The sequence below is a fragment of the Nematolebias whitei genome, chromosome 20 (genome assembly GCF_014905685.2).
Source record: "Nematolebias whitei isolate Nwh7 chromosome 20, NemWhi1, whole genome shotgun sequence".
NCBI classification, from domain to species: domain Eukaryota; kingdom Metazoa; phylum Chordata; class Actinopteri; order Cyprinodontiformes; family Rivulidae; genus Nematolebias; species Nematolebias whitei.
Genome location: NC_056517.1, coordinates 26,592,552 through 26,608,878, shown reverse-complemented (window position 1 = coordinate 26,608,878; position 16,327 = coordinate 26,592,552). Strand labels below are relative to the sequence as shown.

Here is a 16,327-nt window from a genome sequence, read left to right as displayed (position 1 = left end):
GACAAACAGATGGATGGTTGGATGGATGGTTGGTTGGATGGGTGGTTGGATGGATGGTTGGACAGATGGATGGTTGGATGGCTGGACGGACGGATAGATGGATGGTTGTTTGGATAAATGGTTGGAGTAATTGTAGATGAACAGATGCTCAGATATATTCATCAATTAACACGGATTCCTCATTTTTCTGGACTGAATAAAACGTGCATTGAATTTAATGAAATGCAAACGTGAGACGTCATTTATCTTTGACCCATCAAAATGAATGCGGTCATTTATTTACAGAATCAAAGTTTAACATCAAACATTTACAGTAATTTGGCAAATTATGAAAATAACAACAAAAGCAATCAATCAGGAAAAATCATACGGCCATGATTTTTCCGTTGCTTCACCACAGACATTTATGAAAACTGTACAATTATGATCTTAATCCACACGGCGGTGGATGAGCACTTTACACAGACATTTCTAAATATCTGGAAGAATATCTACTTGAGAGAGGAGTTTAAAGATGGGAAGGAAGTTTAAAGGGGGTGAAAGATGGTGTTTGAGGGAGAGTGTTGAACAGAACGGCACTCTCCGGGCTTTCTTAAGCTTCTTCCTTACAGTACACTTAGGTGGTGAAATCGACTCTTTTACCTGGAGATGTCTCAGGCGAGATTCCGTTTAACGCACCCTTTCAGCGTCTCCGTAGGATGCTGTGAATCGTCCGGAGTAATGGCGAGACTGTCCGACACAAGCTCACCTCAGTGGAAATTGTTATAATCCCATGAAACTCGGAAGAGCTCTGTGGTCATGTCAGGGTCTTCCCGGCTCCCACAGCAACTGCACAGCACTAGGACATATCAGAACTGTCCGCGCCGCCGAACTTCTCCAACCAACAGAACCCCACAGAACTGGGCTTCTCCGCGCAGAACTGAACTCACTTCAACTCTCACAGAACTGTGTAGACCAGGAAGTACCGACATTTTAAAGAGCTCTTTTCCCGGTTCATTTGGGAGTCTTCCCATTGGTCAGAACCGACCAGACGGGGTGTGTTTTGTGACGTAAGAGGTTAGAAGACAGCAAGAATTGTTATGGAACAGATCAGAAATGTTCTCAGAGACATAGAGAGTTTTGTTTTGGCGAGTTTTAGAAACAGGTGCCAAAACCCCCCTGTTGACGTCTGAGAGGATGTAAACAAGACAGTTGTTCCAACACATGTCTGCTTCGACTCCTGACCTTGAAAACGTACACTTGCTCATTCGAAGACAGAAGTCAGAAAATGCATAAAAACTGTAACAGACCTTAACATGAATTCTAACTCTGCATAAGCAATCAAAAATCATTACACTGTTTCACAGTTAATAAAGTTGATTAGTTCACTGCAACATCTAAAATAGTTTGAACTAAGACACTTTGATTATCAACATTTGTAAAATAGTAATGATAATAAAAAAGAGAGTGTTCTTTTCACTTGATTTTCAAGAAAGAGAGTCTCAGGATGGGTGAACCTGTATTTCTGGATTCAAATCAATGAAATGACAGTCCCTGTCCCACAAGGTTCTTAAGGTCAAGGGTTTTGACCTTAGGCTTAGTCTTGACATCAGGTTAAGTTCACTACATAATGATGTATGGTTGAATGTTGGAAGGATGGTTGGATGGAGGGATGGATGGTTGGATGGAAGGATGATTGGATGGGTGGTTGGATGGATGGTTGGATGGATGGTTGGATAGACATTTGATTGGATGGATAGATGATAGATAGTTGGATGGATGGACAGATGGATGCATGGTTGGATGTTCAAAGGCTAGTTGGATGGATGGATGGATGGTTGTAAGGTATAAGCCATCTCTTTCAGCCACTAATATGATTTTTTCTTTTTTTTTATGCTATGCTAATGTTTTTTTTAGTAGCCAAAAATTCAATTAAACTTTATTGTCACTTTTAAATAAATAAAAACAAAAACAATATTACAGGCCTCAGTGATTAAACATTAAAAGTAGAATAGTATAAAATAAACTGCTCATACAGAACAGTATGAAAGTATAAAATGTTTTTTTTTTTGCTAAAGCCAATGCTAATGAAAAGGGAGTAAGCGAGAATCGGGTAAGTTAGTTCAACTTAAAAAAAAATTAAAAAGCTGAGAGAATCCGTGAGCCTGTGTTAAAACAGAGGATTAATAACTGCGGCTATAGTGAGGTTGCAGTTAATGTTTTTGAACAGTTCATTACACAGCGGATGTGAAGAAATTGTGGCGCATAAACAAGTTATTAACGCAAGACAGGATTCCCCACTGCTGTCAGCCGTTGACCTAGCTGTAAATTAGATCAGGCCATGAAAACGTGCAAACTAATTGCATTCTAATGGATTTGAGTCAAGTCTAAAAGAAACATAACTAATATGAGACTTAACACGCACAGCAGTGAGATAAATTAATAACATAATAATGAAAAAAAAAAACACCAAAATCTTCTGTTAAATTTACCTTGACCACTTCTAACAGTGAGTAACAATCAGCGTCTTCCAATGACCAAACAGGAACACTACCGCTTTAATCACAGCTGAAATAAGGTTGATAGATTAAAACTACCAGTATACATCTAATAACTGGTAAATTTCTGAGCTGTCTTTTTTACGATGGGCACTGAAAATATCTTGACAAGCTGCATCACGTCTTGGTACGGCAACTGCAGCGTAGCCGACAGGAAGACTCTGCAACCTGTGGTGAGAATAGCTGAGAGACTCATCAGGGGCCTCGCTCCCCTCCGCTCACATTATTCTCAAGAAGAGATAAAAGAAGAAAGAGCTCAGTATTGTGAAAGTCTCCCCTCACCCCTCCCATGTGCTGTTCACCACCCTTCCATCAAGAAGAAGATACAGGACTTCAAAGTGACATCCACATGAATACAAGAACCCAATGTTCCCGGTCAAAAAGAATGTCTCCTAACAAGACCAATTTAAAACTCTTCATTTATCGGATTTAATGCTGAAAAAATTATATCCTTGGTCTCAAACTTTTAACCGCGTTAGCCTCTTTCTTAACTCAAATTAACTTCAAGGTTCACCCTAAAACAAAAGAAGGAACATGTCTGTTGGGCACAATTTAGACTTCTTTTTGTTAGAGTTTATGATATTGGTCAGGAAGGACACAGAGACCATAGGAGCATTCATTCAACCTTTATTTATACAGGTTAGTCTCATTGAGCCACAAGGACTCTTTTACAAGAGAGACCTGTTTTAAACAAAGAACAGAAGATGTACAAACAATAATAGACAGTCATATAAAAAAGCATATAAAATGAAAAGTAAATAGAAGGAATGAAATTGAACAAAAACAGCAAAAACAAGACAAAAACAGCTACAATATAAAGCGGTGTAAAATACTAAAAACAGGAACATGTCTGCGTTGGTTTTTGCCATGAAATTAGCAGTTGTTTAAACTCCCTTAGAGAGATCAAGGTCAAGAGCTTCATATCTTTTTTGCAAAGGTGTTGCAGGTTACAGGAGCGGAGAAAGAGAAGTCCCTTTTGCCTAGTTCGGTCCGCACTGAGGGGACGCTGTAGGCAATTACTTGTATGTCTTGAGAGCGCACACTGTAGCTACATTCATGGAGTGACATATAGGAGGAGATGTATGAAGGCAACAGACCAAGACGTGATTTAAAGATGAAAATGTACCAGTGAGAGTCTGCGTGAAGTTAATGATGACCAGTTAACCAATGAATACAGGGTGAAGTGATGGGTACGGTAGTTACAGCCAGTTATGAATCTTAGCGCACTGTGATAGATAGCATCTGCAAGGTGCTTGCAGGAGCGTTCATGTAATTAATGTCACCATAGTCAATAGAGGGAAAGAAAGTTGCAGTTACAAGGTGTTTCCTAGCATTCAAAGTAGAGTTGCATTCAGGTCCAAAAAGTCTGATCCAACCCGGCCCTAGCCCGCAGTCATAATTTCCGAACCCCACCCAACCAGACAAATTAACAGGTCCAAACCCGGAAAAAAAAATAAAAAAAATTTAATGAGTTATTTACGGTCGGGGATGCGCAGCTGAATAAACGGGGCAGAAGATTCAGAGCTGAGGTGTTTGTACTTTCATGGCCGTGAAAAAGCATTTAAACCCCGTTTCTGCCTACATTCTTCTGAATTACTGAGACACACGGGCAGCTCTGAAACACGTGTCTGTTTTGGGATCTCACCTGTTTGGGTCATCGACTGCGCGCGTCCGCTGAGTGCAGCGGCAGAATGAATGTCCATTTGGGTGATGAATCACTGCCTGGCAGTACAGTCTCATCTGAAGGGTAACTGGACTTTTTACCTCTTTCAAGGCCACGGTGAAATGGCCACGTGCAACTGGCGGAAGTATGGCAGGCCATGTTATCATATAATTGGATCGCGGCTGATCCTGACCAAACTAAAAGCCCGAGATCGGCCCGTCCCGCCCATTAATCACATTATAATGGCCCGGCCCTAATCTGGTCCGGGCCGGGTTTCAGGTTAGAAATGACAGCTCTAATTCAGAGTTCAAAAAGATCTTTTTCTGAAAAACAAACCCAGTTTTACTTTCAGTTTCTTTACAAAGTTTTCGTCATGAGGCTTAAAAGAGAGATGCGAATCAACCAAAATACCCAAGTATTTGTAAGAATTGACAAACTCAATAGCGACACCACTTGAAGATAAAATAGAAGAAAGGACTACTGGAACCGACTTCCTATTTGAAAACAACATCCCTTTGGTTTTGTCAGCATTTAGCACCAGTTTGAGATGGAACAAATCTGACTGGATTGTGTCAAAAGCAGACTACAAAAGCTGGAAAACCTTAGCAACTGTTCTAGCTCGACAATAAATAAGTGTGTTGTCGGCATAGAAATCTAAGGATACATCAGGAATTAACTGACAAAATTAACCGACAAAATACAAAATTACTTATGTAGATTGTGAAGATGGTGAGTCCTAAGACTGAACCTTGCGGTACACCATTGTTAACAGTTAGATAACTGGAGGAAGTACCATTATGTTGTACACATTGTCTCCGACAAGCTCTTGAATCAAGAAAAAAATGCCACATTTAGCACACAATCATGTCCAAGGGTGTCAGAAGCATCCATAATGTGGGGAGGACACAACGATGTGTGTAGGTGTGTGCGCGCGTGCGCAAAAGAAATGTGCACTAATGTACAAAGAAAGCAACATTTCACCTAGATTTGCTTTATTTCCACACATTTAAAGCATATTTCTCACCAAGTTTGTGTAAATTCAGCTGTGGGTTTAGAGACATTTTAACTTTAATACACTTTAATACAGAGTGTCAGATCTGCACTATTTGTGTTTATAGAGAAATAAAAAACATCGCCACTAGACATTTTTACTTGTGTTCAACACGACTCATCTAGATGATATTTCTCACGAAGCTTGAGGACAATAAGGTGTGGGGTTTTAAAGACATTTCAATTTTAATGCACATGAACACACAGCGTCTCCTACACCTGCAGCGTCTTACAGCGTCACAGTTACTGTTAAAAGATCATGCTACAGACGTAGCGGTGCACTCAATCATCCTCCTAACATGAATATATGTTGAGGATCAACCCCCTGGTCAACAACTGCCTGCACTAAGCTCGCTAAACTGGCGAGTGAGCAACACAGAGGCATCTCCATCTCCTGCACATGTGCGGGTTTTCTACCTAAGCAGGAGACTCAGCAGAGGCTGCACAGTTTCTGCTCTGTGTGTAGAGGTGGAGGTAACCTGGAGGTAACCAGGAAAACCTGGAGTGGAGTTTTATTAGATTGAGTATTCTCCTATTAATCAAGTGGAATGGATTCGTTCACAAAGAAAGAGAAACTGCGCTGCCTGAACTAATGTTTCATAGTAAAAGTGTGTGTGTGTGGGGGGGGGGGGTCCAAATGAAAGTTTTTTTAATGTGGGGGGGACTTGTCCCCTTCACATATAATGGTTGTGACGCCTATGATCACATCAGCTGCACCAGCCTACCAATACATAAAAATAAAGGCTCCATCAGATTGTTTTTCATTCTATTTTTCCAAGACTAATACTGAAAATCACTTAAAAAATCCAATTAAAGTCTAATTTTACTCCTTATTTTCAGTCCCACTTGAATAGCTTATCAGGCTGTCATTCTTCTGTCCCTGAGCCACTAAAAACAAGAGTTCTGCAGCTGCATGTCAGTGTTGTGCAGCTGCGAAGCAAAGATTTATTACTCCACATGCTGTTTATTATTAAGAATAAATGGCCAAATATTACACCCAACAGCAGATGATAGCAGAAATTCCTAGCATAGATCAATCAGTCTCATTGATTGCTGCAGCTGTTGAGATTATTAATTTGGCAAACAAGCTTTGTAAATAGTACACCCATTGCTCATTTAACTGCTCGGCACTCAAGCAATGAGAGGATGTGCTGCCCGATAAAATCTCAACCAACAGATTGTTAAGTCGACACCTTGAGAGAATTCAAGAGAAGCTCTTAATCTGAGATGTCGATAAAGTCTGGACGAAATGCTAGCTGTGTCAAGTTGACCCTACATCAGCCAAACTGAATCAGACATCCCAGGAGCAGAATTTTTTTTATAAAAATAATGTATCCACGGCAACCTTTACTGGGAATATAAGAAATGGTTATTTTTGTTGAGCAGATCTATTATTAGCTTCTAGATCAGATAGGGCTTTAATAATATTTTAATCAGAGGCAGAGATTTTTGTTTCATACCAAAAGTCTGGACTTTTATTATTTAGGAAGTTCAAACTAACTGATTTATTTTTAACCATAGACCACCACAGAAGACACTCGATGTCCCAAGAGACCAAATGAGACAAACATATTTTTTTCTTTTTTCCCCACAAGTTCTCACGTAGTAAGATGGGACTATAGATAAATCAAATACAATTATAAAATAAAACATAACATCATGAACTATGAACACATAGAAATGTGATGAGTTTGTAGGGAGAATATTTACGTCCATATTTTTTACTGCTTGCTCTCGACGAGGACGGATGCTTTTCCCTCCTGCCCTCCCTCCTGCTTTGCTCGTTGTCTTGTGATTCCCATTGGAGCATCTCACTACATTTCCTCCAAATTGTAAATCATGGATCTGGTCAGCTGGCCTCTCAACACAATTGATAACATTTTCTCAATGAGAAGACAGGGCGAAGGAGAGCCCTCATGCCCTGAAAGGACACTCGCAGCTGGATACACTATGGATTTCTGGGGACAGTGGAAGATGGTGAGTCTGTCTGTATTGTCCGTTGAGGATGTAGAAGACGTGTACATAATTGGATTAATGATAACCGGATTTCTGCTTTGTGGTGTTAGCAGGTATCTGGCATATTAACAAAATCGGAAGACGGCGGCAGCAGTTCTGGCAATGGTGAGGCTGCCCACCTTGAATGAAGGACTGTACGAAGCGGTGAGCTCTCAGACTCAGACGCTGTATGAGCTGAGCCGTAAGCTGGACGTGATTTCTGAGAATCGCAGACCACTTGCGGCTCTTGGAACTTACTGGCGGGAAGGAATTGACCTTGGAGAAGGTTACAAGCTCGACCCGGCGGTGTGACTACAAAATGTGGCTATTTGGAGTTGCCAGTGAGACATACCAGCAGAACTATGACGGCAGATATGGAAATTCAAGCAGAGGGTGCCTGACCCAAAATAATTGTGTTTTCTGAATCTGGCTTCCCTACTCAGCCTTGGACTGGCCAACTATCTCAACTTCTCCTGGTTGTTTACGTGAACGAGAAGCTCTGCCCCACCCACCCATCGCTCCCCTCCCGAGGACATCTGTGGATCTGTGTTGGAGTTGAGCCAGCTGATAGACACTGTGCCATCTTTATCAGGACTATGGAACTTTCTGGCAGTGCCCACGGACAACTCACCGCCCTCGTTGGCCTCCTCATGCATAAATGTATTATGTATTATGATGTCATTAGAAGGGTATGTTGCTGTTTATGTGTGAGGTCTTATTATGCAACTTTCACACTGTGCCCTGGCCAGGACATAATAGGAGATACAATTTGTTTTTTACCTCCCCTCCCCCTCATGTTCCTATTTTTCTTATCTACTTTTGTCTGTCTGAAATAGGTCTCATTTGTAAATAAGGCCTCGAGGCTCAATGGGAACCAACCTGTATAAATAAAGGTTGAATGAATGAATAGTAAAATTATCTGTAGTAGCTTCTAATCGATCCTTAATTTTGTAACTTTTGCCATCTTTGAGTTAAAAGTTTTTCATTTGATCCCACCATTAAGTTTATTATAACTAAATACAGGAACAGAACCTGGAAGTTGAAGCCAGAGAGGATGATCGGCCCCTAGTGGCTGTCTCCAGTATAATTTTATGTCAAGCCCCTCCATTTACACAAATGGGCCATTTTCCTGACTAAAAAGTCAAAAAAACACCTCGAATAATGTCGTTTAGGTTTGATTTTGTTGACTTGTGTGGTTCTTACCTTGTTGCTATAAAATCAAATATGCATTTCTTTCGTAAATATAGTTTTAATAAGTTATTTGAGGATTAAAGAAAAGTGTTGTGATTAACAGCATCACAGCCTGTGAGTGTGTTGGAGTCATATATCGAAGGGAATTTTATATATTTTGTTTTCATTCACTATTATCATTGTTTGGATCTAAATTATGGTTCCTAAACTTTGGTCCAAGTACCACGGGTGATACTCAAGATCCTTTCAGTACTAAGAAGGAATTTTAGCATCAAGATTTTACAACTGGGATATGAATCTAAAAAACAGTGGAGTTTAAGCAAATTACAATCGTAAAATCGAAATCACTCAAATAAATATTAGTAATAGAAATCATTTCAGGAATTTCTATGAAAACTAGTGGATGATGGGTAATCAAGCAGTGCCAGTGAAGTCTCTGTAGGACAGTTGTTGTGGGGCAGAAGAGCCAGGACTGTAATACTTGGTGTCATTCTCAGTAATAAAAGCATGAAAACATCACATCTTAAACTGTGCCAATCTTCAACCAGGGACGGGACCAATTGGCTCATTTATGCCAAAATATGAATAAAAGCTTATAAACCTCTACCACAGTTTTTAATCTGTCTCAGTTTCGAAGGTTGTTATGAAAAGTTTGAGAGTCATTGAATTCTGCCTAAAATATTCTGTGTACATATGCTTTCTGCACAAGAACAAGATTTAATATCTTACGGTAACCTGCACTGTAATGGAATATGGACCAAATCCCTGCATTTTCCATACCTACAGATGAGTTAGAGCCACCGCGAGGTATTATTGTCACCTCTCAGTCATAAAGTCTATTGAAAGAAAAAGACCTGTGGCAACACAAAGGATCACATCTATCATGTCTGCGTAAGTTAAGAGATGGCTGCTGAGAGGCGTTTAAAACAAAAAGACTCAATATCTGAGCTTCGAAACATCGTGTTTTCTGTTACACTGCAGATGAGAGGCCGTCTCCTGTCATGCCTGAGTTTGAGCGTAAAATGGAGTCGGAGCTATAAATTTGATTTAGGGTGAGCAGGGACTGAATCTTTTAAAGCTTCAGGTGATCAACGTAATCGATACACAAGATTTACTTTCACTGTTTAACTGTGGGATCAGGCTAATCTCAGTGTTCCTTATTTTGGGAGCACGATAAGATTAATGTATTTTCGTTTTCGGAATCCAATTGTACGTATGAGTCATGTTTTATTACACTGATCTTTATCTGCACAACATGCCTCTTATCAATAAAACCTAACCTTGGAGGTGAAACATGGCTAACTGTGTGTTTGGAAGGATTTTCAGTGGTTGTTATTTGGGATTCAGAGCACCGCCAAACCTCTGCAAACAGAAAAGAGATGCCGAACAGAATTTTAACAACGATCCTGAGAGGAATTCTGAGTGCAGTGCACTCAAGTGTTGCAGCATACCAAAATCAATTTCTGCTATTTTTCCATCGACTAAACACTATTCTGTAGTCAGTATGTTCATTATTTAAATTATGCTTTAACTTAGTTTGAACAAGTTAATAACCTGCCAGCCCGTTGTATGATGGTTGAAGGAAAAGTGTTAAGTCGTTTATTCTGATGCCATCAAAGGAAAAATGGATGATAATGTTTTGTGTGTGTATGTTAGCTAAATATCTCACAGATCACTAGATGAATCTTAATGGAGATTACAAACAGTATTCAATGGATTTGCATCTACAATTGATTAGCTTTGGGTGTCAACCTGATTCAATAAGGGTGCCAAAGCTGTCGTCTTAAAAAGCACAAAAAGGCTCGTCATTTTGACACATATTGACTTGGAATTTGGAGTGGTAGTAGCTGAGACTGATCTCTAACACATATTTTGAGTGCAAGTAGATTGTGCAAGACTAACATTCAGAATTTTGTCATTACCGTCAGATTTAAGCGACAAGGTCCTGGAGAACATGCATGTCTAGCTGAGATGCACGCTGTGGGGTACGTCATGGATCCGTGGGGAGTGTGGCAGCTGATGGGCCTCTCAGTCCTGTCTCAGGAGGATGTTGAAGACGTTTACATATTTGGAATTATGATAGCAGAGAATCTTTGGTCCGTGCTGTAGGAACTCTAAATCAACTGGTTTACAAGCTAAACCGTAAGGTGGAGGCGATTTATGAGAATCGCAGGCCACCTGCGGATTCTGGGACTTGTCAGTGTGGCGGGTTCGATCTTGAGGGAGACTCATAGCATGGATCAGTGGAATGGAATCCTACAATTAGGCCATTTTGGAACCAGAACGTCCAGATGGTCTCAAGGCTAAAGAAAAAAGTAATCCGTCTGCCTGAAGAAAAACAACAATCAAAGCTTATCTGAGTCTGACTCCCGACGGCCTCGGAATGGGCCGACTATCAAATTTCTCCTGGGTCATGGGTAACCAGGGACAAAAGCGTCATCTATCGCAACTACAACTCTGTTATAACCAAAGACATGCAATGGTCTAAATCTGTGACATCACAATTGTTAAAAAATAATGGTTCAGTTGTTTAATTTTTTTTAATAAGCTCTACATATTACCTCTCACATCAGCATCATTTAGCTATTAAGAAAAAGCAACTAGGGTACTGGAGAAGCGAGTCTGATCGTTGGTCGAACCTGAGATCGAGGAGAAACAATGTGGGTTCTGTCCTGACTGTGGAACACTGGACCAGCTCTTTACCCTCACTAGGGTCCTCGAGGGATCATGGGAGTTTGTCCATCCAGTCTACATGTGTTTTGTGGACTTGGAGAAGGCATTCGACCATGTTCTCGGGGTACATTGTGGGGGGTGCTCCACGAGTAAGGGATTGGGAGCCCGTTGCTATGGGCTGTTCAGTCTCTATACAAGAGGTGCGAGAGTTTGGTTCGCATTGCTGGTAGTAAGTTGGGACCCCGTCAGGGTGGGAGTTGGACAGCATCCGCAGTATTGCAGACCAGTCTGTTGTGGTGAAGAGGGAGCTGAGCTGTAAGGCAAAGCTCTTTGTTTACTTGTCAGTCTACGTTCCTACCCTCACCTATGGTCATGAGCTCTGGGTAGTGACCAAAAGAATGAGATCGTGGATACAGGAGGTTAAAATGAGTTTCTTCTGCAGGGTAGCTGGACTAATCCTTAGAGATAGGGTGAGAAGTCCAAATATCCTGGAGAAACTTGGAGTAGAACCGCTGCTCCTCCACATCGAAAGGAGACACTTGAGGTGGTTCAGGCATCTGGTAAGGATGCTCCCTGGGCGCCTCCTTAGGGAGGTGCTTTGGGCATGTTCGACTGGGAGGAGACCCTAGGGAAGACTCAGGACAGGCTGGAGAGACTATGTCTCTTGGTTGGCCTGGGAACTCCTTGGGCTCCCCACAGAGGAGCTGGAAGAGGTGGCTGTGGAAAGAAATGTCTGGGCCTCCCTGCTCAAGCTGCTGCCCCCGCAACTTGATTTCGGAACAAGCGGAACATTATGGATGGATGGAAAAAGCAACTTACCAACAACATATAACAGTTCATAAATATTTAGCATCACTAGTGGCTAACTGTGGCATTTAATCACAGGCTGTGATCATATGCCTAATAAATAGTTTGACATTTAAATTTCATAGCTTTCATGCACTTTAGAGGCAGTGTCAAAAGTGTTTTCAAAAATTAGATAAATAGCATTTGCCTAAAGTTAGCAGGAACTTAGCTTAGCTCATGAATAGACTCAGAAATGTGAGAAAATACATGAATTTTCTGTTGCACTCTCACTTAACTTCAAATGTTTGAGTTCAGGCAAGCAGCGAACCGTGCGGCTATGTTTTGTGCAGTGACTTTTTGAAATTCACTGCACAACTCGCAAGTTGTATTCTAGGCCTCGCACATTATTTTGTTGCCAAAATCCACCCGCATTGAACCCACCTAGGCCTGCGGTTGCAGCAACCTTCACATTAAAGATTTAATCTTTTAGAGTACAACAAATATACAACAGTACTTAAAGGTTACAATTGGAAATTCCTCTGTGATCCTTCAGACGTCTGCAACCTTTAAGATCAAGCCATTTCTGCGCCTTCACTAAATAAAATGTGTCCAGAGTGGAAAACCTGCTACAACTGTGATTATCAACTGGTGGCTCATGGACCACTTCAAGTTTGTTGGAGGGGATGTTCCCAGCCAATAAGAGCAACATTATAAAAATAAAACTATCGAATGATTGTTACTTTTTTTCTCTCACAATTTCATATAAAAGACCAGATTAATGCAAAGAAGGAAAAATATAAAGTTTTGTCCATTTTGAAAAAAATTTAAACAGTAAGCTATGCAGGACTGTGAGAGTCCTTTCTTTATTTGTGGAAAAATGCATCAGGTATCTCACTTCTAGGCAATAAAACATAAAGAGTCTAAAAATGAGACCAGTTTGTTGGATATGTAATTAAACTTTTACCCCTTGTATTAGTAATATCACTCACATATTTGTAAAATCAATAACTGAAAAACAACTAAAATTTTGAAATTAACCAATTTGCCTAAAGAAAAAATGCAATTAAAACGATTAACCTACAGCCTTGATGAGCCCAGATTAAAGGGAGTTCTCGATTAAAAAACACAGGTAAGATAAAATGGAAAGGACACCCTCCTGCTTCTAAAAATATCCAATGTGATGCAGCTCGGTGTCTGGAGGTATGAATCATCATATATATTTACAGCCAGCCGGAAACCTACCGTATATTAGCTCGTGATAAAGTTTATTGTCGTGTGCTCAGGCTGCAGATCGTGAGGCGTGAAGATAAGTGTAAAAAAAACAAAAAACAATTGCAGTGAGAACCGACGAGATTCTCAAGGCTGGTTGTAACAAAGAGACGCTTTACACACCAGATGCTCTGTAGGGTTCGTCACTTTATAAATATCAGAGTACAAGAGATGACTCTCAGCTACTACCACTTCAAGTTTCAGCTCAATATCTGCAAAATTCAACGAGTTACAATCATTTTTGTATTTATTAGCTGAATTCACGACTCCAAAAGCTAATAAGTACAAGACAAACATCCAATTACTTCATCAAAATCTGCCAAGTGTTATATGTGATATTTTGCTAACAAATAGTAACTCAAACAGTTAAAGTTTCAAGCAAAGCCCTCCCACAATCAATAGCACTTAAAGTACGTGTTGTGAATTACTCTTAGCTACTACCAACACAAACTTTAAGTAAAATATCGGTTCAATTGTTTGAATTATAGGCATGTTTGTGTTTTGTAAAAGCACTTGGCTATGGCAGCCACCTTAAATGGGCTTGGCACGAAAAGATAATCAGTTGAGGTTCATCCAGTGATTATATCTTGAAAGTTTCATTAAAATCCATCCAGTGGTTCATAAAATATTTTGCTAACAGACAGACATGTATGACTTCATATCTTTAATGGCAACTATTTAAATAAAAACATGTTTGTTAATGCTCAGAATATGTGTTGGGGATCATGCTCAGCTACTTCCAACCCACATTTTATATGGATATCTTTCAAATTGATCAAGTTATGACAATTTTTCTCTTTTTAAGGTTCTGTTAGCTCTGGCAGCCATCTTGAATCCGGTTGACTCCAAATGTTAATCACTTGTAGATGTAAATACAATTATCAATTCCTGAGCGTTTCATCAAAATCCATTCAGTTGTTCAGGGAATACTCTGCTAACAGACACGGGTAATATGATCGCCATCCGTGAGCGACACGATATTCTGGATGCAACTGATGGGATTCGGATAAACAACAGTCCGTGTGGAGAAAAGGAGGAAATAAAGGAGAAAAAAAAAGGAGCTCGGGGGAAACATTTTGTCCATTAGGCCTGAGAGATTACGTAACTTTTCTTGATGGATCTTCAGACTGCTTTGCATGAACTCAACTTTGGGATTTTTTTTTTTTTTTTAACTTCTGCAAAGAAACTGAACATTTTTATATTTGTGTTCCTGAAGCAAAAGTTTAGACTGAAACGGTGACAAAAAAAAAAAAAAAAAAAAAAAAAAAAAGACGGAGCGAAAGACAAAAAAAAAAAAAAAGATGCTTACCGAATTTTCTGCTTCCGAGGGCAGGTGAGGAGCAGAGGCTGGCCGCCAGAGCAGCCAGCAGGACGGGACGCCACGGTGAAGCCATACCGCTCCTCCGGCCCCAACTAATCCATGCCGAACCGTGCGCTAAAACAGCATGTCTGCACGGTTCTGAAGCAGCACGCTGCAGGAACCAGCACCGGAGGAGAGGCACGGGCGTCGTTTCAGCACCACAAACAGCAACCAGAAGCGGAGGAGCCCCGCCCCATGTTGGTGACGTCACGCGCACGCACACATACACACGGTGAGGGATGATGCGAAGTACCCTGAATGCATCACACACTGAAAGACTTGGCAAAAATTGAAAAAGGTAGTGCTGTCTGTGTTTATTGTTCGGTGGACAAACGTCCCACTCACTGCATAATAAATCTCTGCAACACACTTGATTCAGCTTCAGGTTTATTTTACAACTCCAGTCCTCATACAGTTAAATGTTTATGGACTTTTACACTACAACCTGTGCCCTCATTTACCCATCCACACATCACTCTACCAGATCTCTACAGAGCTAATCTAAATCTGTAGAGATTAATCAGAGCTTTAGATCACTCAAACACAGATGGGACACACATCGGAGGCAATGATGGGTTCAGTGTCTTGCTCAGGGACACTTCAACATGTGACTGTTGGTGGAAATGAACCCTCAACTCTCCCAATGGAGGATGACATATATATATGTCATATATATATATATGTCATATATATATATATATGTCATATGTATATATGTCATATGTACAGTGGGGAGAAGAAGTATTTGATACACTGTTGATTTTTCAGGTTTTCCCACTTGCAAAGCTTGTAGATGACTAATTTTTATCATAGGTACTCTTCAAATGTGAGTGATGGAATCTAAAACAAAAATCCAGAAAAATACAATGTATGATTTTTAAATAATTAATTTCCATTTTATTGTGTGAAATAAGTATTTGATCATCTATCAACCAGTAAGAATTTTGGCTCTCACAGACATGTTAGTTCTTCTTTAAGAAGCCCTCCTGTTCTCCACTCATTACCTGTATTAACTGCACCTGTTTGGACTCGTGACCTGTATAAAAGACACCTGTCCACACACTCAATCAATCAGCCTCCAGCATCTCCACAATGCCCAAGACCAGAGAGCTGTGTAAGGACATCAGGGATAAAATTGTAGACCTGCACAAGGCTGGGATGGGCTACAGGACAATAGGCAAGCAGCTTGGTGAGAAGGCAACAACAGTTGGTGCAATTATTAGAAAATGGAAGAAATACAAAATAACGGAAAATCTCCCTCGGTCTGGGGCGCCATGCAAGATCTCACCTCGTGGAGCATCATTGATCTTGAGGAAGGTGAGGAATGAGCCCAGAACTACACGGCAGGACCTGGTCAATGACCTGAATAGAGCTGGGACCACAGTCTCAAAGAAAACAATCAGTAACACTCTACGCCGTCAAGGATTAAAATCCTGCAGTGCACGCAAGGTGCCCTTCCTCAAGCCAACGCATGTCAAAGCCCGTCTGAAGTTTGCAAATGACCATCTGAATGATCCAGAGGAGGAATGGGAGAAGGTCATGTGGTCTGATGAGACAAAAATAGAACTTTTTGGTTTAAACTCCACTCGTCATGTTTGGAGGAAGAAGAATGATGAGTACAACCCCAAGAACACCATCCCAACCGTGAAGCATGGCGGTGGAAACATCATTCTTTGGGGATGCTTTTCTGCAAAGGGGACAGGACGACTGCACCATATTGTGGGAAGGATGGATGGGGCCATGTATCGTGAGATTTTGGCCAACAACCTCCTTCCCTCAGTAAGAGCACTGAAGATGGGTCGT

At 40.7% G+C, this 16,327-nt stretch overlaps 1 protein-coding gene across 1 annotated transcript in view; it reads right to left on the bottom strand.

Annotated features, from left to right (window-relative positions):
- Positions 1-14,697, bottom strand: part of ptprn2 (protein tyrosine phosphatase receptor type N2) — a 165,614-nt gene extending 150,917 nt beyond the window's left edge. Inside the window, exon 1 of the mRNA XM_037693943.1 lies at positions 14,474-14,697. Coding sequence (XP_037549871.1) covers positions 14,474-14,558 — 85 coding nt within the window. The 5' untranslated portion in view covers positions 14,559-14,697. The remainder of the gene's footprint in view (positions 1-14,473) is intronic.
- Positions 14,698-16,327: the final 1,630 nt, after the last annotated feature.